The following is a 22,282-nucleotide window of genomic DNA, read 5'->3' as shown; positions in this document are numbered from 1 at the left end:
CTTTTTGGAAACACCAGCAATGAGGAAATCATAAAGTCACATGCAGGGAACTCACTGGAATTACAAATACCTGTAAAACTGTTAATTAAATTAACAGACAGGTCAATGTGGAACAGAGTGCTGAGGAAATCAGCATCACTGTTTCCCATGAGGACTTTGGCACAGCTGCTCGGGGAACACCCAAGAAAAATGCATGATTGTGCTTTGCTTTGATATTCTGTTCTTCAGGAAAATAAAACCAAGAGAATGAACAACTTGATTTTTTTTAGCATTTTTTAAATCCAGAAGCAGATCTGGATGTCCCCACCTCAGAATAACTGTGAATTAGTGGTCAAAAGTGCTGATTTAGATCCAAACTGTATGACTTAAGCCCATCTTAAAAATAACTTGAAAATGTACAGTAAAATATCAAAATCTCCATCTATTGACTGAACAATATGTTATGGTATGAATCATAGGAGGTAACCTATACCTATACACATTCATTCCAAACTATTTTTTTAATGATCTGGCTCCCATTTTGATTTCATTATTCATTGGCAGCAAAGATTGACTCATGGCCTTCTGAACAAGGTCTGTTTTATAGCAGAAGAGCTGCTAAACTAGCAGTCTCATCTAGGACCATGTCCTGGTTGTCTAGGGCAGCTTCCAGAGGTTCATCATCTGTCCTCAAGTTCATAGCTGGCCAAGCTGTCTCCTGCTGCTCCTTGGTTCTCCAGAGCAATCTGTCTACCTGGGATGCAAGCTGGGTGACGGAGGTGCTGGCTACATCCCATCAGCCAGGGCTCAGTGTAAACCACTGAGATCCTGCCTTTTGGCTTTCAGAAAAGGGATTTCTATACCCAGCTATCAAGGCTGTGCCATTGCCATGCTTCCTAAGGGATTCCCATGTTGGGTACTGGTTTCCACTGGCTGGGAAATGGGTTTTCAAGATGGTTTTTCTTCTCCTGTGCTGCTGAAGTATCACAATGCTGGCTCTCAGGGAATAATTAGAAGCAGAACTGGTGACACGTCTAGTATTAAAACGTGCTTCGTTTTGTAAGACTCTGGGTTTAGCTCCTATTCATGTTGCCAGACTTAAATCGCTGAAGCTAAAAGTTCCCATGCTGGATGTCTGTCGTGCGGGCTTGTTGTTTGTTTTTAGAAAGTTCTGGCTGAAACACTTCAGCCATGTCTGGCGCTGCATTTCCGACAATTTTGTTTTGCTCATGTTAAAAAGAAATGAAAAGGGCTTCTTTTGTTGGGAAGCTTTGACTTGTTTTGGAGACTGGTCTTGACATTTGGCACAGCAGCTGCTGTCATGCTGCAGATGTGCCTTTTGCTGGCATAGTAATAAGCCTTGGAATAATCTCAGTCCGTGAGCGCTAGGGGAGTCTTGTCAGGTCCCAGCACAGCCTTCTGGTGAGCCTCTCCCCACACAGCATGCCCCCTTTCCCCCCACCTCCCCGGGTGGCCTGTGGCTGCCTGCCAGCTCCCCCGCTCCTACCACGGCTGTGCTCCACACCCAGGCTGCGGGACTTTCCTTACTCTCGGGGCCCACCGGCTGGAAAAGTGCAGATATTGTGCCGCACCGAGCTGGGGGGGGGACCCTGGGGCCACCTGGGCCCGGCGCTATGGCCATGCTACCGTCACCGAGAGCCCCTTCTGGCAAGGTACAGTCGGAGGAACACCCCAGGAGAACTCGTCCCGCTGCACCAGCATCCCCAGCAGCTGCCAGACCCGCTCAGGCCCTGCTCCCCGCCAAAACCAGTCGGCAGCTCCCGCCTCTGGGCCCGGCCCTGCTCCCGGTGGCGGGCAGATGGCTGTGAGGCTGCACAGCGAAGCTGAGGACGGGGACCTGGACCGCTTTGCCCTCGGACCTACACCCCTGGGACATGTGGGAATTGCTTTACCTCAGAAATTTTTTTTTTTTTTTTTTTTTGAAGAAACAGGGGGCTACGTTCTGCTCCGGCCTCAGGCAGCGGCCCGGGGCACACCGGGTTTGCGGGAGAGGCGCCCGGGGCGAGGCAAGGCGGGGGGACCCGGGCGCTCTGCCGGGCCCTGCCCCGCCGGGCCCTGCCGCTGCCGCTCCTGGGAGATGTAGTTTGTCGCGCCCTCCCGCCCGGAGCCATGGCCGCCCCGTGAGGTACGAGACGCGTTTCCTGGGCCTTCCCCCACACCCCTCCTTGGCGCGGCCGCCCGCGGCGCCGTGCGGGGGGGGAGGCGGGCTGGCGGGGGCGGCGGGGCGAGATCGGGCAGGAGCGGGGCGGCCCCCCCCCACCCCGACCCGGCCCGCTCTGCCTGCATTGCTGCCTGCCCTCCGGCCTGCTCCCCGGCCTGCTAGCCCCAGAACCCTCAGCTCCCCTCAGTCTTCTCCTGCCCTCCTGCCTGCCCTGCCCTTCTACCTGCCTCCCCTGCCTGCCCTCCTGCCCCCCTGCCTGCCCGCTCCTGACCAGCGTACCTTCCTTTGCCCGTTCTCCTGCCCCCCTTCCTTGCTCTCCTGCCTGCCCACCCTGCTTGCCTGTCGTCCTGCCGTCCCCTGGCTGCCTGCCTGCCACCCTGCCCGCCGCCCTGCCTGTCTGACCCCGGCACAGGCCCCGTTCCCGCCCTGGCGCCAGCGGGTGTGCGAAGCTCCTTGGCAATAACCTGCGGCCCCCGGCCGCCCCTTGGACGAGGGAGTGTGGGGTCTAAAAGCTGCTGGAGACACGCTCGCTGGCTATAAACGCCGGGCAGGCCTGATTCGGCCGTCTCCTGGCGTATTGCTGCAGGGTGCGATGCACGGCTGCCTGGAAGCGCGCTTCACTGCGTATGAATCTGCCGAGTTTTGTTGTTTTCTTAAGAAAAAATGAAGCACATAAGTAAGAAAGAGGAATCTGAAGTTAGTTATCGTTCGTTGAAAAAGTTTGATTTCCTCAAGTCCGTGTGTAGGTTGCTGGCTGTGCTGGGCACTGCTGCTGCAGGCACCAGGAAAGGTGACCAGGGCAGAGCTGGGGTTGGGGTGGAGGCAGGGGAGGCTTGGGCAAGGTGGTGGCAGCAGGCAAGGGCCCGCAGCTTGCAAGGACCCTGGGATGTGGCTGAAATGATGCCCTGGGAGCCACAGTGGAACAGTCTGATGTGCCACTGACATTTTTTGGTTTTGATTTAATTTGATTTTAATCCAGGTGCCATGATTGATACGTCCCATCTGCTCTGTTCTCATTTTCCAGAGTTTGGAGCATGTGAGGAGCTGCCAGAGGAATCACTAATATTTTCATTTCTACTTCTTCAGGTATGAAGATCTTGTATGGCTTTATGTTTTTGATGTTCCTTGAGTTGATGTTAGTTTAGGAATTTCTTTAATACACAGTTTATACATTAGTATAAACTGAGTGATTACACAGGCCTTTTTATGGAGTGATGTCTTGACCTACAGAGACTGTAAATGTGCACAGGTCTGAGTGCTTCTGATTTAATATAACCACTGCATCTTGTGGGAGTGTTTTGTGATGGATTCTTAGTGCAGCAGCTCTGGCTCGCAGTTGCTTCCAGCTCTCTGCAGCCTTTGGGCTTTGCCATCTTACTATGTTTTCCCATGACCCAGTAGTCATTTTTTTTTTTTTGAGGAGGCTTGATCGTGTCTTGCAGATGCTCAACCTGATGCATGATGCAGCAGGTCACATGTAGGGGTGGGTCCTCCAGTGACTGTCCATGTGGGAAGCGTGCATTTTGCTTCCTGAAATATGTGCGTTAAAGAAAGCAGCAACAAGAGACAGGTGGAGAGAAACCTCTTTTCTAGCTCAGAACATACTCAGCCATCACTCCATTTTAAATATAGTCAAATAATCCTAGTAGCTCGCTGCTTTCTGAGGCCTTGTGGCTGGTGACTTTTGTAACTTTTCACAAAGTGGATAAAATGGAGTTGCTCGGAAATCCCCAGTAGACAAAAGAATATCTCGAGTCCCATTTTGTTGAGTAGATGGAGTTATTGGCAGGCTGAGTGAGACGTTCAGCCAAGACAACTCAAGTGGGTTTGTGAGTACCCAGATGCCTGTGTAGATGTTTTCTGGTGCATGCAGGCCAGTCAATACTCTGCCGCTGCATAAGCAAACAATGGTATGAGTGGCTGGGCTGTGATGTGGTTGTTGTGGTGGACTGGAGCTGTAATTCAGTGGCTGAGAGACCTGGATTCAATTCTGTGCTCCACCACAGACTTCCCATCTGACTGAGGCCCAACTCCTTTGTCTGGGGTGGTCTGTGTTGCACAACACAGCGTTGTGCAGAGATCCTGGGGCTGGTATCAGGCTAAAGACTAGCTCTGGGACTTGGTGCGGCCCTCCCTGGGAGCTCTTTAGCCCTGCTGAGGACACAAGCCTCTAGCGCTGCGTTGGTGACCCTGTCTGCCTGCTCTGGACCCAGAAGACCTCACAGCATTTGGAGCTAACGGAGGATTGCTAGTACAATGCTGAGGTGTGCGATACGGGCAGACCTTTTCTTCCTTTACCATCTGCAGTAGTTTGCTCTGCTTCACAAAGGAGGTCTGAGTGTAAATAGGCTAGTGATCGAGGTGCAATCACAGTGAAGAAGGCCACCGATACATGTGAGAGTGATATCATTTTATCCCTGGCCTGCATATGAGTCTACAAGTACATGATGGATAGCTTATGGAGCATCTGTCGTGGAGTCTCCGGCCGGGCTTCAGGCAGAGCCTAGTGCTCCTGTTTCTTTCTCACGTGGTTCAACACGAGACCTCCTTGCTTGCGAGTGAAGGTAATAGTGACCTTCCATGTGGCCCAGTCTCCATTCCCAGTAGCGCTGTTTGTTAAGGGAGCTTGCATTTTCCTGGGGAATGAACAATGCCTGACTGTAGATGTGTTCTGAACTCCTATCTGTGCCTTATCTGCCTCTGAAAAGGCAAACATGAAACTTCAGCTGTTTATTTGCCTGCGTGCTTTTAAGATATCACAACCTTGAAAGTACAGTGTCTGAGCTTTTTGCTTTTGAATTGACGACCTCAGTGCTAACAAATGTTGTTTTTCAATTGTGAAGTGAATCCTGCCTTTTTCTCTCCTCTTCCCACTTTCTTCTCCTTGCCCCGTGCCCCAGCTCCACCCATTTTTTTCTGTCCTGGGGTTTCAGCTGTATTCAGTGAAGTCTGGATCAAGATGGAGACCAGAAGAGTCAAGAGACGAAATGGGGAGAAGTGCTTGACCATGGGAGGCTGGTGGCACAGGATGTGGGAATGCAACATGGTGAGACCAGTGGCTTCCCCGCTCAGTTCCAACCGCAGAAGACACTGTGAGAACAGACCATCAAAGGTGTCAGCTCTCACAGGAAACATTTTGGATCAGAACACTGCTCTTCAGAACAAACGGAGAATTTCTTTACTTCCCATCTTTTGTGACTTCAGTGCAGCTACTCCTGGTGGATACACAATTCAGGCAGATTCAGGCTTGTGTCTCAGCACAGCGGAAGTATTACAGAAGTGTTGCACTGAATGCTTAAATAATCGACTTGCAACCAAAAGTATTTGCAGGAGTGCACACTGTGATACACATTATATGCTGCTTCTTGCTGGTGGGATGGTACCCTGCAATCAGACCCCACAGATGGGCTCACATAACATTTGCTGAGTCTAAAACTTTTTCTGTACATAAAAAATGACTAAAACCCCATTTTCAGCATCATATGCCAGATGCTAGCCTGTCTTTGAATGGCTGAATTCTTGCCTTTTTACAACATGTTGCAAAATTGATTCCGACTGAAGCACAGATTTTACAGCAATTTAAGAGAAGAGTGAAGACTGTGTCTGATGAAGCCGCCACCCAAGTCAGCATTCTGAGGTGAGGACACCCCAGGTGGGCAGTGCAGTCCCCTCAGATCAGGCCAGGCTTGTGAAACTTGGGTATCATTGAGAAGCATGTAGCCATCTGAACCATGCACTGAGAACTAGATTCTGCTCTGATGTGGGATTTTTGCTGTGACCATCTGGCAGGGGACTTCAAATCTTAATGCTCACTGAAATTTTGGAGGAATCATCAGAAGTTAAAATGCCTTTTTTTTGGAGGTGTAACAGTACTGACTCATTAGTTCACAGTTGCCCTGACATTTTATCAACAGGAGAAGGGAGCTGCACAACTCAGGATCAACACAGTAAATACTGAACGACACAAGAGTTGGCTACGCCACTGCTTTGGTGTAGTTCAATCTTGGTAACAGAGATCTCTGGTGGTGTCTCTCCATGGTGACGTTTCCAGGGTGGTCTCTGCAGGGTGAGGATTTTGCAGCTGGGGGAAGAGGAGAGAAGAAGATGCCCTAGCTGGTGAAATAAGGGCATCTATGAAGAAGCTGGCTGAGCAGCGCAGGAGCTGCAAGAACATTTGCTTGGCTCCTTGTTTCTGAAGAAAGGTCAGCTGCAGCTATTGTGGCATGGTGGTGATTCATTCAGCCCAGCTGCTGGTGAAGGTTTGGACTAAGCTATAGGGCTTCCTCCTACTTTTTGACAGTGACTCTGTTGTTATACATACAGGAAACACCTTGAGGGGGTCAGGCAGGGAAATGTGCTTAATTTGAAATCCAGCAGCTGAAACAGTGTCAGCGCTGGTGGAGCCGCAGGCAGAGACCGGAGGGTAGTATTGTGGCTGTCTGCTGCAGCCTTCAGCATCCCCTTGGGCATTTCTTAGCCCCGAAGTTCAGCTCTGAAACATACGTTGACCACTCAAGGGATCCAGTGACTGGTTGGTTTGCTTCTGTGTTATTATGGGCTGCATGGAGAATTTAATTTATTAGTAAATCAGAGAGAACTGGTAAATTATACTAGATACTAGGATTCACTAGGCATTCAGGCTCCGAACAGGGCAGGTGGGCTTAAAAACCACAAGACAGCTCTTCTGGGTACACTCCTGTCCGCTAGATCTCAAACATCGGTGAGGCGGTGTGACATGCGCACGTGTCAAGCTTCCGAAAGCAGCCAGCGTTGTGTTTTCAGTTGGGCAGCTGCTGGGATGTGCTGCGGGCGGTGGAAGCCCTTGCTCTGCGCAAGTGTGTCACCTGCCCGGGGCCTTTCAAACCCCTGTCCTTCAGCAGCACAGACGTTGCTCCTGTCGCTCAGCTCGAAAAAGGCACATGTAGGTCATTCCTGAAGCGTGTGGCACTGACATGCTGCCAGGCGCTGTGCAGCAGATGAGCTTGTCAGAGAGGTGCAGGGTGGACATGCTGAGTAGAAACAGATTGGCTAATTCTTTTTTAATTTCAATTTCTTCAAGATGCTCCTGCCCCAGTCTGTGCCTTTAGAAGTGTGACGCTCATCGGTGCTGGGCACAGCCTGCTGCAGGACGGGCAATATCATCACGCAGCCAAGATGGTGGCATTTAACTGGAAGGTGAGGATGTTTCACATTTCATAAAACAGTGAATTTCTGCTCTTTCAAGCAGATGCATGTAAGATGTGGTTGGGTGGGTCCTGTGTTTAAAGATGGTTTCTTTACCTAGGTGAAGGTTGTTTAACCACCACACTGCACCTCAGGGACAGAGCACTCGTCGTCGTTGTCCTTTCTTGCCGTATTGCTTGCACCTTGCGGACTGGCCCCAGTACTTGCTGTTGGGGCCTCACACTTTAGACCTGAGCTCTGTGCTGGTAGGCAAGCTCTGCTCTGCTCGCCTCTGCTCCTCCTGGCTTTCCTCTTTCCAGGCTTTTTTCCAGCTGGTCTTTCTTCAGCTCCTTTTGTTACTGGAGGGTGTTTTCTCCACTGTGTCTTTTAGTGTATTGGGGCCATAAACACTCTGCAGGGTACATGTGTAAGGCACAGAAATGTTTGACCAAGTACCTCATGCATTAACAATTTTAACATGTTAAATTAAACCATATATCAAGAAAGCAATGCTAACCCCAAGCCTTGGCTTTACCTTTCTGGTGTTGCAGAGCAGTGGTTTAAAGAGATTGCCACTTTTAATATGTGGGGAGATTGACAGAGGATGATGGTTTTTTGTAAAATTAGAGGGGAGTGGCCTGATGTCAAAGGTAACATGCAGCTTGTAGAGGTCAGTGTTATAAAAGACCCCACTTGAGCCTCTGATTTGTGGACTTTAAGGGGACACAGTAATGGTGTATGGATACAAGGCCTTTTCTAAATTCAGTAGTTTGACAATGGCTGAACAGCTTTATGAGGTGCTGGAAGGCCTGCTAAGGGTACAGGGGGGTACTGGGAGGCTTGCTAAGGGGGAGCTGGCACTATGAACCTACTGTGCACCACTGAAAGACCGGACTGATCCTGCTGGCCACGTGGCTCTTTGAAACAGTGCGCTCTTTGAAACAAGTTCATGTACCTTCAATATCTTTCTGGAATTGACATCTTTCACTGAGTGCCTGTGCCACTCTCATTATATTTGTATTCTGAGTTCACAGTGTTACCCATTTGCATTTTATTTTCCACTCCATGTGCACTTACAGTAGCATGCTTTTATAACATTGAAGTATGTTGTGCAATTTCGGTGGTTCCAGGCATTAAAAACTCCTGAAACTGAATCATTGGAGGCTGTGGGGTTTTTACTTTTCTTCTGGTTTAAAGGCATTTATCTATACCTTCCAGATCTGGGCAAGTTCATTGCAAAACTACCATGGATTAAAATTTCTAGGAGCACAAAAGTGTCTTTGGGGATCACATCTGATAGCTGATATGCACAGATCCATCACTCATGTGAGAATTGTTCAGAAGCGTTTCCACTTTTACAATTATCCTAAGATACTCATTCTTCCCCTTTTTCAGCTCCAGATCGTGCCAATATTCCATTTGCTGTAAAGCAAGCAAAAGCAAGAAAGACCTGTTCAAAGAGGCTTTCTATACAAACTTAAGTGAACTTGTTTTTGTCCTTTCCCCTAGACATTGATCTGCCTAGTCTAAAGTTTCCTACAGAAAAAAAAAGCATGAACACGGGAGCATTACCATTGCTTTGAATAATGCTGTTGCTGCAGGAAGCTGTATAGTGTCCCTGTAGATTCATTTTTAATTGTCCAAGTGTTCCAGTAACTGCCTAAATATATTATTTTGCATTTCAGGCTTTGGAGAATTTCCCATTGCTGATGTACATTTTGGCAGCTAAAACGTTGATTCTTTGCTTAGCGTTTGCTGGAGTAAAAATGTACCAGAGCAAAAAAATTGAAGAAAAACTGAAGAGGGAACGTGAAGAGAAATTGAAAACAGAAGCAGAGAAGAAGGATGATTGAAGAGTCTCTCAGGTATAGAATTTATTCGACATCCTGGTGTTCGATAATGGCATTGACATATTAATCCCATTATGTTTTGACTTGGATGCATTTGGATTGTGCAATTAGAACTATCACCATTATCTGAGTTCTTGTAATATTTGTCTCCTGTGATGTTTCAGCATATTTGCACACCCGTATCATGCCCATTCTTTGTAGGAATTGCAGTTACCACCAGAAAACTTAGTAGCCATGGTTTGTGATTTAGGAGATCTTAGCAGAGTATTCCTTCTCTGCTCTTAATCTCCCTGAATTTTTACGCCCAACCAATTGCACAGGAAGTCCTGATGTGTAAAGAGATCGTTAAATTGGGCAAAAAATGCATGAGAGGCATGCCAGACAGGATGATGCAGTAAGACCTCTTGGCCTTAAGTCACATAATTAAGATAGAAAAGAAGCAGCCATTCCATATTAGTTAAATACATGACAAGTTGTAGATAGTTTAGCTGGAAGGGCCAAGTCTCATGCCATGGAACTTCCCAAGGTAACAGAAATGGTACAGGTTATGCTATGTAACATCCACCATATATAATTCACTGAGAAAAATGGACATCTTTCTGCATAGAAGAGCAAAATGAACATTACAAAATTTCTTAAAGTTTTGAGTTTTCATTCCCCATGTGCTGAATTCCTTCCCTCTGTTTTCAAAGTTTAAGCAATCATTGCCTCATTGGATCAAGTCCATTAGCAAAATGAGTACTGCCTAGTGCTAAGATTTTACTCCCTGACTTGTTTGGTGTGTGATTTTTGTATCAGTTCGTTTCACATCTCTCGGTTCTGCAGCAAAATGGGAATTCTATTCCTGCCTGCCCTTTGTAAGCTCAGTGGGAGTTTGATGTAATGTTACTCTTTATTAAACTAAAAAACTTAGTTTCCCCTTTTGAGGTCATCACCTCACATATGAAGAGAGTTTCAGTTTTTAGAAATGTTTACTAGTTTTGTTTTCAAACGTATCACTGTTTTATTTCGTGCAACAGAGATTGGAAATTGTGACTAGAAATGAGGCCCTGGAAATAACCATGGGAACGAAGTGGTTCATTCGCATAGAAAAAACAACAAAAACAGAGGTGTTTTTCAGTCTCCTGTTTACATCAGATTGAGGACTTGTCTCTGTGCAGACTTGTGCCATTTTAAACTTTTATTTTGAATCAGTTTCAGTAGCCACTGGAAAATGCTGTGAGAACACTTCTTTTGGTTTTTGCAGAATAAGTCAGAGTAAGTTATATGGAGTTTTATTGCTAAACAAATGAGAGATGGACTGCCCTGCATGTGAGCAAGCCTGCTACTTGTAATGAGGAGACCATACCGTGCTGTGTGTGCAGCGTTGGGTCCCAGGGAATTCTGTTTGGCAGAGTCCATAGCCCAAGGGACTGCTGCCCCACGGTGACGAGCTCATCCCACAAGGCCTCTGTGTCCAGCATGTGATGTTGACCTTGTTGAATGACTGGCATTAAAGCATCTCTGATTTTGCAGAAAATACCCTACTCGCCCCGTCACCCAGTGTTGCCCACCAGAGGCCCAGTCCTTCCTAAATTCTGCCACCATCTCTTAGGCTGTCAGCCATGTCTTTCTAGAATCGGATTGCAAGAAAGGGTGAATTCTCCTACCCTAAAAATGTTCTCCAGTGTCAGCACCACAGAGCTGAGATTAGCTCCGATTGCAGCGCGCCACGTGGGCAGGCAGATTTAGCCCATGTGCTGCCAGCATATCATGCCTGCTGTTCTCACTGCTGTTTCCCCACCCTGCAGACTTTCTGACACTTGGCAGCTTGCATTGGATTCCTTTCCTGGAAGAACAAAGCCTTTCTGTAGATGAAGGATGTGTCAAAGGAATAAAACCCTCAAGAGTAACATTCACTTAAACTGTATCTCAACTTTTTATACGTACAGCAAAATATCTAAGCTTCTATTTATGCAATAAAAAATCCTTTGTAAATAAAAAAAGTAATGGCCTTGGTTGCTGCTTACTCAAATGCTACAGTTAGAGCTGCAGGGGAGGCAGTTTTTAAAGATTAGCTGCAAGGAGGTGGCTGGTTTTAAAGAGAAGAACACTCTGAATCCATCAAGGGTGTGTACATGGTTCATGGACAGACAGAAGGAAATGGGGAGGGCTCTGTGCAGCTTCTTCAGAGCAACTGCTCCCTGCAAGGGTGTAAATCTCAGACTTGTGGGCCCTTTGTTGAATCCAGATGAACAAACCCAGGAGAGGAGCTTTTACAGGCAGGTCTTTCTCAAACCGCTTGCTGCACCTAGGACTTCCTTAGATTAATGCAAATCACAGTGTCACCTTTGAGGAAGTTTCATGCTAGGAGGTTTATTATATTATTTTGCTATGCACAGTATCTGAGAACTGTGTATGGCTCTGTATTTACTACTCAGCCTATGAAGCAGAGGGGGTTTTCATTACCATTGCTAGCTATTCCTGCATGTGCAATAACACGAAATCCTGGAGGGTAAGCTAACTTGGTCATGGTAGGGTAATCAACAGAGTAGATTTTTTTTCACAGAAATAAAGGCTTAGGCATGTGTAGCAGGGCCAACAGGTACGTTTGCCTTCACGTTTGCCTTCATGTTTCCCTTCACGTTTCCATTATAAAGCACTCCCTAGATCCTTGTATCTTCTGGAGGTTAGGTTGAAGCTGAAATCTGACAGTGGAGTGGGGAGAGGAGGGAAGGGGAGAGGTGGAGGGCCCTTGGACAAGCCTTGGGAGTCCAGCACGATGTGGGAAGCCTCTGGGATGGCTCACTCCTGCCCTCTCCCTGCGGCTGCAGGCTGAAGTGCCTGCTGTGGTCACACCAGCGCACACTGCTGCAGTGTCCGTCTCACAAGGGCTACCTGACTGAGTTTGTGTGCAGCTGATACGGCTGATGCTCAGAGAGCTCTCGCTGTGGTGGAGTTACTGACTGGGAACTGCAGTGATTTTTAAAATCTCGCTGTTCATGCGGTCACCTTGGTGACTGGGGAATATAAGTGTTGCAGAAACCCATTCCCAGCATAGAGCAATATCCTTGCTATGGCAGCCTCGGGACTGCCAGGCTAGGGAACTCGTAGTGCCATTGTAAAACAGCAGTTTCCCTCTACAGTCTCAGCGGTCATCTGTCTATGCAAAGGTGGAATTAAATGGTAATTTAATTAAATGGCTCTGCGGTGTTCAGTGAGAACAGACTCTGCTAACCACCTCCATTAAACAGCTATTGAGGGAAATGCACCAAGGTACTTAGCTAAGCCACTCACCCAAACCTTAACAGGAAATTGTCAGGCCTGTGTAGTGTCCACCAACTTCAAAAGTAAGCAATGTCTTGGCTCCAAGCAGTCACCGGTTGCCTTTGAATATTGGCCCCAATCTAGATTTTTTTTAGACTCTCAACCAAGGGTAGCTTTTTCTAGACCAATAGTAGTAATGAGCTTTTTTTGTTTTTTAAACTGAAAGCAGAGGTATTCTCTACTTCAATACAGCTGCTCTGTAAGCAGAATCAAAGGTACACAATCTCCCTTTAAAGCAAGTCATTTAGCATCAAAGCAATTGGGCACCAATTGGGCACCATTTAGCACCCAAAGCAATCAAGATTGGCATTAAAATCTGGGGGCCCTACCTTGCCAAACACAAGGAGCCTCTTTTTTGTCCCTGCCTTGAACAGGGGAGAAAGCAGCTGTGAGAAGTCTCCTCAAAAGTCCTCCACATCACCACCTTTTTGCCTCTGCAGCCAAATCAGAAAACCTCTTTGTACGTGTAAGACTTCAAATCTGGTCCAACCTGGCTGCTTTTTTCCTTAACTTCGGAGTAGTGCTACAGCATAGATAACCCCTAGAGCTTGTGATGGGTGTTGCAGCAGGCTGATATCCTAGAGTTTCCAAAATAAGAAGAGATCTTATCCATTTCCAAACCTGAACCAATATCTGTTCTCTGACATACCAGAGTAGAGTTTTGATCTATGCTATCAGTGGACAGGTTACAGCAGGTTTTTTTCCCTTGGGCATCCTATGTGCCACAGCTGCAGCCTTGAATAAGAAAATATGCTGACACTGGGGGGAGACAGCAGCTCAGATTTGTTTCAGTTTCTTGTTCAGAAACCAGCTGGGGACCTCGAAATCTGGTTTCTTACTGAAAGAAGGGTTATACATTTAGTCCTGGCAAGTTTAAAAGAGGAACAGAGAACTCAATTCGATTGAGTTTCTGCACGTGAGAGGAGGCAGCAGGATAGAGAGCGTTGAAGTGCTCTGTGTGTATGAGTGTGCAGCTTGTTAGACAGCAGGGGATCTACACAGGATCCTCTTGTAGATGTTCCCATCCCAGAAAGCGAGCTAGGTCATGCTCTTCTGGTGCCTACAGAACTACAGAGTCTCTCCTCCCCTGTTCCATAAAATTACTCTTTAGCATTCATGTTATATAGATGGGCAGCTTAACCTTACGCAGTACCTCGCTCGCACGGGTCTTTCACTGTCGGATGTTGTCATTGTCACTGGTGCCAAAGGTTGAAGACTGAGAAAATAAAAGGATTACTGGCTTTTAAACTTACAGTTTTTGCACCTTTAGGCTTGCTTTTACTGACACCAAGGCTGTGTGGGTTTTGTGCAGTAATAAAGAAAGGAGCTGTTGGGATTTTAAGGGAAAAAAAAAAACCTCTCACAGGTTCTGAGATAACTTAAGTGGCTGCTGGAATAGGGCTCTTCCAGCCTGAAGGAGCTCAGTGGCTGTGGGATATCTGTGGTCCTTAAAGTGAAAAACAAGTGAAGAAGCATTCAACGGGACTGTTTTCTCATTATCCATTTTAGACTTTGGCTGAAATGAACTCAGCTTGATTTTAGTACCACTGAATGCTTTTAGTCTGAAGGCCACGAGACTTTTAGCAGAAACACAACAGCACTGGTGCTGGAGGAAGGCAGAGCTCCCTAAGCAGCGCCCCAGGGCAGGAGAGATTGCTCTCGAGCCATTGTGCTGCAAGTCAGGGAGCTAAATATTTTTCAGGCCTTCCAAGAGCCTCACATGCAAACAACTATTATTTCCAACATTTTCTTCGTCACTTTTCCTCTTGGGGATCAGCAATTCCAGCTGTTTTTTCCTGCTCTTCTCAGTAAAGGCCCTGCAAATGTTCTGTCTGGGGTAGAGTCCTTCACTGTTCTCCTTGATCCCAGCTCTAGCCTGTGATGCTCAGTCAACATCTCTACCCCCTGGCCTCAACTCTGGCCAAAGAGGAGCATGTGGCAAACTCCCATAGCCCCCTTTCCAGCTCTGTCATGGGAGAAACCAGTAGACTAAGCTGAAATAAACCTCACTTGTTTCAGCCTTCACCAGTTCTTCACAGTCTTTGTGAAATTGCTTCCGAAGATGCATCAACTTGTTGCATCCTCTCCCTATTTATTAACTATGTACTAACCTCAGCCTTCAAGTCAAGTTTAGTGAGGAGCTGCTAGACCTCACATGAAGGAGTTGACTACCCTGTGACAGTCTTGTGTCTGACATGCTCCTGATATGTGGAAAACAAACAAATGTACAACCCACATGAGTGTGTGGAGACAGATCAGGTAAAATTTCTAAAACCTGAGTTTATGTTTCCCCCCTGGACATGGGCGAAAAGCCATTTTGAGATAGGCTGGCTGTGACTACCTGGTTTGGGGACTCAGAGGTGGCTGGATATTTACGCACAACCCACGTCACTCCACAGTTTGGCTTTGGCTTTTGAAGCTGGTTTGTCTTGGCTACTGGAGCAAGCCCAGCATATCATCTAGGCTCAGCTGGACCTTGATTGGCATATGTGTGTACCAATCTCAGGGATAATCAGAGCACCAGCTGGCCCTTCTCCAGCTGATAACAGAAATACCTGGTACTTGCCAGAACAGTTATCCCCATAGCAATGGGCTCCTCATATGTTCCTGTAGAGAAAAAGTTTGTTTGGGCACAAATAAGTGATTAGGCATGTATTCATGTGTATATCTCCATATGGCATCAATTTATCCTTCTTTGAATCTGATGAGGGAGCTATTGAAAATGTCCCTGTGTACCAGCGTCAAAGGCTGCCTCACTGCGAGACTGTTTCCAGTCTACCCAAAGGCTCTTGAGATGGCTGTCACAGAGCAGAGAATGTATATAGCTGCTTCCTGTTGATCACTAGAAACACAGCATGGGTGACTATCCTTTTTTATTAGTCTCTTTTTTTCCTGGACTTCCTCATACTGGTTGGTTTTGCTCTCCAATGCCTCAGCTTCTAATGGTGTGGCACTTTCCCAGTCCTGTGGCTCTTTTGATTGGCTGTGACTCATTCCTCTGGCCTAAACTCAGGCTAATTTCCTGGCTTAGTGTTTCTCATTGATTTGAGGAGGCTTAGAGCTAGCCAACAAGAAATGTCAAACACTGACAGTTAAGTGCAGTTTAAGTAAGTCATATAAATGATTCTGGCCCTTACATGTATTTGTTTTCTAAAACAGTTTTCTTATTTTGCATTTCTTACATAGACATTGTTCCCATATCCCTCCTCCTTTCCTTTGTGCATTTCTCTCCATACCTCCTCCACACGGTTGCTGCAGAAGGAAATGTCAAGTAACAAGTTCACAGAGACAGAGGCTGAGCTTTGAGCAATGTTGGTTGCCTTTCCACTACCCGGCCAGCCTTCTCCCTGTTCTCAGGCGTGGCACAAAATGGGCCCCGCTCTGCCTGCTCAGTCACAGAAGCTTACACCTTGTGTCCCATCATTACATCCCTGGCTTGGGCCTCTGTAGGCTCTTGCCCCAAGTTGTCCTGTCTGTACCCTGGCTTCCAGCATGCTATTAGGACAGAGGACTTGAAAATAGGGAAAAAAATGTGTTGAGCCAGTCATTACAGGCCTGCTTCATGAGCTGGAAGAAAATAAATGTTTTTTTCCATGAAGATGAGGCTTGGAAAAGCATTTAGAAGTAATTAGTCAATGAGACATGATGAAAATTCAGGTGATTTGCATTCCAGCTAGCTTAGAGCAGAGGGACATCTGTTATAGCTTCTTCATCAACATAGGCATTTGCATCTGCCTCTCCTCTTTATGCAAAGATACTTTAATCATTTTGTTCTAGTGGTGCATTTCAGTCACACAGAGAGAGTTGTAAGTGGGAACAAAGAGATTTGTTTTGACATCCTGCAATGGTCAAGTGTACTGAGCCTCACTAAAAGAGCTCTTGCTAGCAAATCTAATAAAATAATAGGTGTTTAAAATCCTACCAAGAAGATACTAGACTCATGCTTGCTATTTCAAGTACTCTTGAATAAGGTGCATGCTATTTGGTAACATCCTCCTATTAGCTTGTTTAGTCATATGTTAAAGGAATTGCTTGTCATCGTAAATTACCAGTTGAGTCAGAACTGTATGAGCCACAATATTTTTCTTCAGTACAATGGGTTACAACGTTTTGTAGAAAACATGGGTTGTAATTACCCTTATGCAGCAGCAAAGGGGGAGGGAGGAAGAAAGAAAAGGACTCATCTCAGAGGATTTTATACAAAATACCAAAGTTCATTTGATTTCAGACTCGGTTCTTTTTCCTGCCCACAGGTTTCCATACACGTTGAATAGGACTGGGTAGAAAAAGTTCGCCAGTCCTCAACCTCCCAGCAGGAGACTGGGAAGAGTGAAGGTGTTTAGTGAGGCTTTCCCAGCCCTTTGCAGGAAAAGGATGTTTTTCCCTCACTCTCTGGGAGATGTGGCACCAAACACTTCCTCTTTCCTCCTGCTTGTTTCCATGAAACCCTTCATGGAGGCTTCACCCTTGTTTTACCAAAGAATACAAAACAGGAAAGACTGATAAATTCCTGTGACACAAATTACTTCCTTTTGATACTTCCTCGTTGCTAAAATGGATGGAAAGCAGGCGATTCTGTACCTGGTCCCATGGACTCCACTGCGAATTAGGGATAGCAGAAGACACACCCTACCAATGAAGAAGTGTTGCAATGCGGCCCTAAACCCGCAGCTGCGTAAGCCATGGCAGCAGAGACCGGTAAGGCTGAGCTGCGGTGAGGCAGCAGTCGGGGACTCTGCTCTGTTCAGGTTTGGTCTTGTTCTTCTTCATGTGAATCCAGAACTCAGCAATGAAGTCATCGGGTTTGTGCTGATTTGACTATAGCGCACTGTTACTTCTCCCCAATAGTATAGCGCAGTGTCATCGGGTGAAGGTAAACAGTCATTGGGAAAATGGGGTGTGCATCATTTGTTTCTTAAGAAAACCAAGCTACTGTACAATTACTGCCTATCCTTGTGGTAAAGAGGCACTGGACCTATTTTCTTTCCTCATGCTGATTTCACACCACTTCATATTCATTGATATTTAGTGGAGCAATTGCTGCTTCAAGCCAATGTGAAATTATGTTCAGGGCCATGATACCAGGACAATAAAAACATTCCTGCCCCTCTCCAGCCTCTCCCCTTTTCCCCCTCCTCTTTCCTCCTTGCATTTGAAGCACCTTATTTTCCATTCTCTGCTACATCCATATTTGTAAAAAATGAGCAGATGTTTTTGCTGATGAATATGAAGCTGAGAAAAGATGTTTTTTTTTCTCTGTGTATTCACATGTCGGCTCTAGGGAATTACATGCGTGGATTCTTCTGAAGGTAGATGAGACTCCCTTTTTTAGCTACCTCTCTGCCACACCAAATTACAATGCTTGTTTAGATGGTTTCCACACATAGGAGGAAAACTGCACAGATTTGCCTCAGTGTATTGAAATGTTTTAGTGAACCTGTGAATCATCTCATAACTTCTTTCTTTTATGTTTTTATGGTCTTAGTTCTCTTAGAAGTACACAATAAACACATACCCAGTAATGAGCAACACAGAGAATGTAAATTGGGATCCACTTTCAAAAAAACAAGAAAGTGTTCAATGAACTTGAAAAAACTGCTGTTAAGAAATACTACTTTGCATCACTCATAAATAATCTTTTGAACTCAATTCCATGAGAAATCATTACATCTCAGTAATCGATGTCATAGATAAAGAAAATCTTCAATGATTAGTGCCATATTTTATTCTGAGAGACTGAACTCTTCATGCTTTAAAGCTTGAACCAACTACTAATTGTTGGGCTTCAGAAAGGAACTTCTCTTTTAGAAAGATTTCTTTTACCTGTCACTGAAATGTTTATTGCAGACCACTGTTGGGAGCAAGGTACTCAGTGTAATGAACTGCTGAGCTGATATAAGATGTTAATGCGTATACGATGGGAAAGTCGCATTAAATTCTTCAGACTTCTTTAAGCCATGGACTCTGGTGTCAGTCATGGTCCAGCATATTCCCTGCTTAGGAGCAGATCTCCTATGGTCAAAGACAGGCTTGACCTACAGAATTCATTTTGCAGCCCAGTCTTTCTCGAAATTGAGGGCATTTACATCTAAGGCACAGTCTCATGACTGCCGTAATAGAGACATTTGTGCAGAAGGCTGGCTAAACAGGATCTTAGGCATGCTTTGGCCCATTTTTGTGACAAGGCAAATTAATGGTCCCTTCCCAGCGCAAGCGTAGCGCGTATCAACCTAGTGATGGAATACACCTAAAATGAAACATTTGGATTTAAAATTATCTCTTTTATTAGTGCTATTGACATGTGGTTTTTTAGGTTTACACCCTTTGAAGGAAAGGGCTCAGCAGAGTAACTCATTCAACACCAATCAAAACACATTTGAAGCCTGACTGCAGGAAGAACTGTTTAAGAAAGTGTGTCAAGGTAGTAGTTCTCCCATCTCTTCACTCTGTTAATCGCTACCTTCCATTTGTTTGGGGTCACCTTCTCTATTCCTTTAACAATCAAGTCACTGAAGAGGATACACCTATAGGAGTGGGTCCTCTCAACAGACCTCAGGGCAAAGTCCTTCTTATTGTTTATAATAAACCATTTCAAAGAAGACCAGGCAACATCCATAGGATAGAGATAGTTGTAAGACAAAGGCACAACAAGAAGCTCATGGCCATTGGCTCTAGCAGCTTCAGGGCAACACTCAGTGCTGGACATGTAAATTGCTGGTAGGACTAGTGGCAGAGTTCCCGTCTCCAGCTCCTTGCCGTCTTTTGCCCCCACACGCATCGGCTGCGTTTTATCCCTCATCACAATTACACACTTCCCATAGGACGTGGTCAGAGATTCACACAATTCCTGAAAGATACCAGTCTGCTGGGGGATGGGCAGATCACCTCTTAATAGCAGTTTGTACCTCCAGGGCACCTGCCCTTGGCGGCTGCCAGTGTGAACAAGTGTCCATACTGGCCAGCACAGGCCGGCCTCCTCGGCTATTTTTTCTCCTGTTATAAGACTTTCTGGAATATCTCTTTCCCCTAAAAAAAGGGCGTTGAAACCGTTAAGCTGCAGTGTCCTCAGAGCTCTTCAATACTGCAGGCACTGCCTCTTTGAAGCAGCATCAAAGCAGCCCCTGCGAATTACATGCCTGAGGAGCAGATTTGCGAAGTGCTGCATGTTGGTATCTCAAGGCTCATGAAGGATGCTCGCAGGGCTCACAATGCACCCGTTGCCCTAGCATTACTCTGCGGTGTCGCACCCAGCCAGCAGCAGCATCACCAGGGGCTTCCAGGTGGCTGATCAAAAGGCATCTTGGAAAACAATGGTCCCATCAGGCTGGGTGGGCTGCAGCTGTGCAGCCAGTGGCATCAGGACGTTGCTCATCTTGAACATCATGGTTCCTCCTCTCACAGCACTGGGTGGGTGCTTGGGCCCTGTGTATGTGTGTGGGCCAGCCAGGCACCGCCGAAAGAGGTCCAGAGGGATGGGGATGTGGAGGAAGGAGCTGCCCAGAGTCACCATGGAGAGTGAGCCAATGCCTGAGCTTTGAGACCAGTGGTAGAAACCTTGCCTCCCTCCCTGGCAAGCATGTGGCCTCATGGAAGATGTGGCCTTGAAATCCCCCCAGGTGGAGGAGGGGGCTGAACCCCGGGTGTCTTGTTATGGGGGGAAGGAGGACCTCTGGACCTCCGCACGAGCCTCTCTGACTGGCAGGCCCAATCCCGGCAGCGCTGCGAGGTGCTGCCTGGTGCCCAGCGCCCAACAGCACAGCAGCCTGTGCGAGGTCCACCATGCTGAGCCTGCCCAGCTCCAGGCCTTGGAGGGGGAAGAAATAAGTGACGCCTCAGACATGGCTTCAGGGAGAGGTATTTTTAGAAGTAATTTGGTTTCTAGAGTCCTCTTAGGTTCCCACTTTGTGCACCCACTTCTCCATTTTGTGCTGGCCCTACCAACGAACCCCTGAGTAACCTGGGTTGTGCCTGACACCAACACTGTCACCCCCTCCAAGGGTGAGCAATGCCTTCAGAGAAATGGAAGGGATTATGGGGGAAAAAGAAAATTGCTCCTGTGGTGTTATGTGGACACAGAGGCTGAAATGAAGGTCAGAGCAGAAGGCTGGACTGGTACCACCCTGCTGCCATGGCAAGTCAAACAGGGGCACAGGAGCATGTGGCAAAGTGAGGGCTGCAGCCAGCCTGGGGAGACGGGAACAGTCAGGGGAAGATGTGTGCATGTGTGCGTGTGCATACGTGTGTGCAAGTGTGTGTGTGTGTGCAGGCACGCTGAGGGCAGCAAGTGTTCAGCTGGGGAAGGTTGCGGAGCAGCAGAAAGTGAAGACTGTTTTGACCCATCTGGTCTCTTACCTGTCCCTGCTTCTCCCTACAGATGCACACGCAGAATTTTACCTCAGGAACAAGCTTGTTAGTACAAGACTGTTAAATTGCTCATGCTTAGCTGTACCTACAAGGCTGGGAGTGAATGCTGGCAGCATCGTCAGCCTGCCAAATGGGGCTGATCAGCACAAACGTGTCGATCTCTGATGACAGCATGCATTTCCTTGCCCACCTCTGAAACTGAGATACCCCACGGTCCGCGTCATCCCCTCTGGAACAGTTTTCCTTCCCCCCTAACGCAGTGGGAAGCTCTGTGAAGTCAAAAAATGTCTGAAGATGAACATGGCCAGTGGCGTCTAACTCAGCTGTCTGGATGCTCTCCTTGCTGAGGCAGATGAGTGATGGGGCACATCATGTTAGCAGCATCACGTGGAGAGCAGAAGTCTGAAAATTTGATATAAGAAGAAGGGTATACCCCCAGAAAGAAGCCTATACGGTTTGTTAGCCAGGTGCAAAATAATGGCAGATTCAGACTGTACACATATGAAGAAAAATCCTTGAATATGCAGTACGTATTCATGTGAGAATACAACACAAAATAATAGTGACTCATCTCTATTAGCATTTCACACTGTGGTATACCTTTCTCTTTTAGTGTTAGCTTTTGTCCTTAATAAATGTATACCAAGAGCATAACCTGACATGAGTAGTCCTACTGGAGTTATTGGGTGCTTATTAGTTTTGAAAAGTGCACGTTTAGAGGCCTGATTAGGGCCTGAGGTCCCCCAAAACGCTGATTTAGGGACCTCACAGTTCAAAAACTGGATGTAAAGTGTCAAAAGAACCACCTGTAAAGAAATCTTACGCCCTAATTCTTGGTGCCTGTGACAAGCATCCCACCCCTGACACCCACTGGAACCACAAATCATATTCCCTGTTACCTAAATTGAAGGTGTCGTTTCCTTGTCTCCTCCCCAGAGAGGACTTACTTAACTGTGCATGAGTTGGAGCACGCCATCCTTGAGATAGACAGACACAAAAAGGGCACGTCACTTTTGTTACTCTTGCTTTCTAGCTACCTTCTGATTGTGAATGGACACCAGCAGGAAACAAGTCAGGGGAAGAACTATGGTAGCATCCAGGCAGTGTCCCCGGGTACAAAAGTGAGGTAGGGCTTCTCCTCTCCTTCCCCATCCTCTCCTCCCTCTCCGGGCTTGTCCCTGACGCCTCCTGGCCGTGCCAGGCTAAGGACGGCTCTAACACTGCCCGCCTCATCCCTCTCAGACCTGCCGCCGTCACCAGGGGCAAGCAGCAGCTCTGTGCTGCTGAAAGCCGTGGTGCCCAGCCCATTTGTGTGCTCTGAGACCACTCCAGGAGGCAACCCAAGGCACAACAGCAGCGGTCAGGAGCTGCGCTTCAAAAGCACGGTCCTCTTCTGAACTGGACCACACAAAAAAGGTCGTGGATACTTACGGGGACT

At 47.0% G+C, this 22,282-nt stretch overlaps 2 protein-coding genes across 4 annotated transcripts; one reads left to right on the top strand and one right to left on the bottom strand.

Annotated features, from left to right (window-relative positions):
• The first annotated feature begins 2,076 nt into the window (after positions 1–2,076).
• SMIM11 (small integral membrane protein 11) lies at positions 2,077–21,496 on the top strand. Of its 3 annotated transcripts, none has more exons than XM_050915324.1 (5): positions 2,077–2,125; positions 3,186–3,247; positions 7,221–7,336; positions 9,010–9,189; positions 10,421–11,149. In XM_050915324.1, the coding sequence occupies exons 3-4, from the start codon at positions 7,316–7,318 to the stop codon at positions 9,175–9,177; spliced, it is 189 nt and encodes a 62-aa protein (XP_050771281.1). In that variant the 5' UTR covers positions 2,077–2,125; positions 3,186–3,247; positions 7,221–7,315; the 3' UTR covers positions 9,178–9,189; positions 10,421–11,149. The 3 variants fall into 3 exon arrangements, with proteins under 3 accessions (XP_050771281.1, XP_050771282.1, XP_050771280.1); XM_050915325.1 differs by lacking the exon at positions 10,421–11,149 and adding an exon at positions 20,855–21,496 and having other exon boundaries at positions 2,078–2,125; XM_050915323.1 differs by having other exon boundaries at positions 2,082–2,125; positions 10,965–11,149.
• C1H21orf140 (chromosome 1 C21orf140 homolog) lies at positions 18,884–19,645 on the bottom strand. Its single transcript, XM_050915319.1, is given in 1 exon segment — positions 18,884–19,645. A coding segment is annotated over 1 exon segment (762 nt).
• Positions 21,497–22,282: the final 786 nt, after the last annotated feature.

This window comes from Gymnogyps californianus, chromosome 1 (assembly GCF_018139145.2).
Source record: "Gymnogyps californianus isolate 813 chromosome 1, ASM1813914v2, whole genome shotgun sequence".
Lineage (NCBI taxonomy): Eukaryota > Metazoa > Chordata > Aves > Accipitriformes > Cathartidae > Gymnogyps > Gymnogyps californianus.
This window is presented reverse-complemented; position numbering and strand designations above follow the sequence as displayed.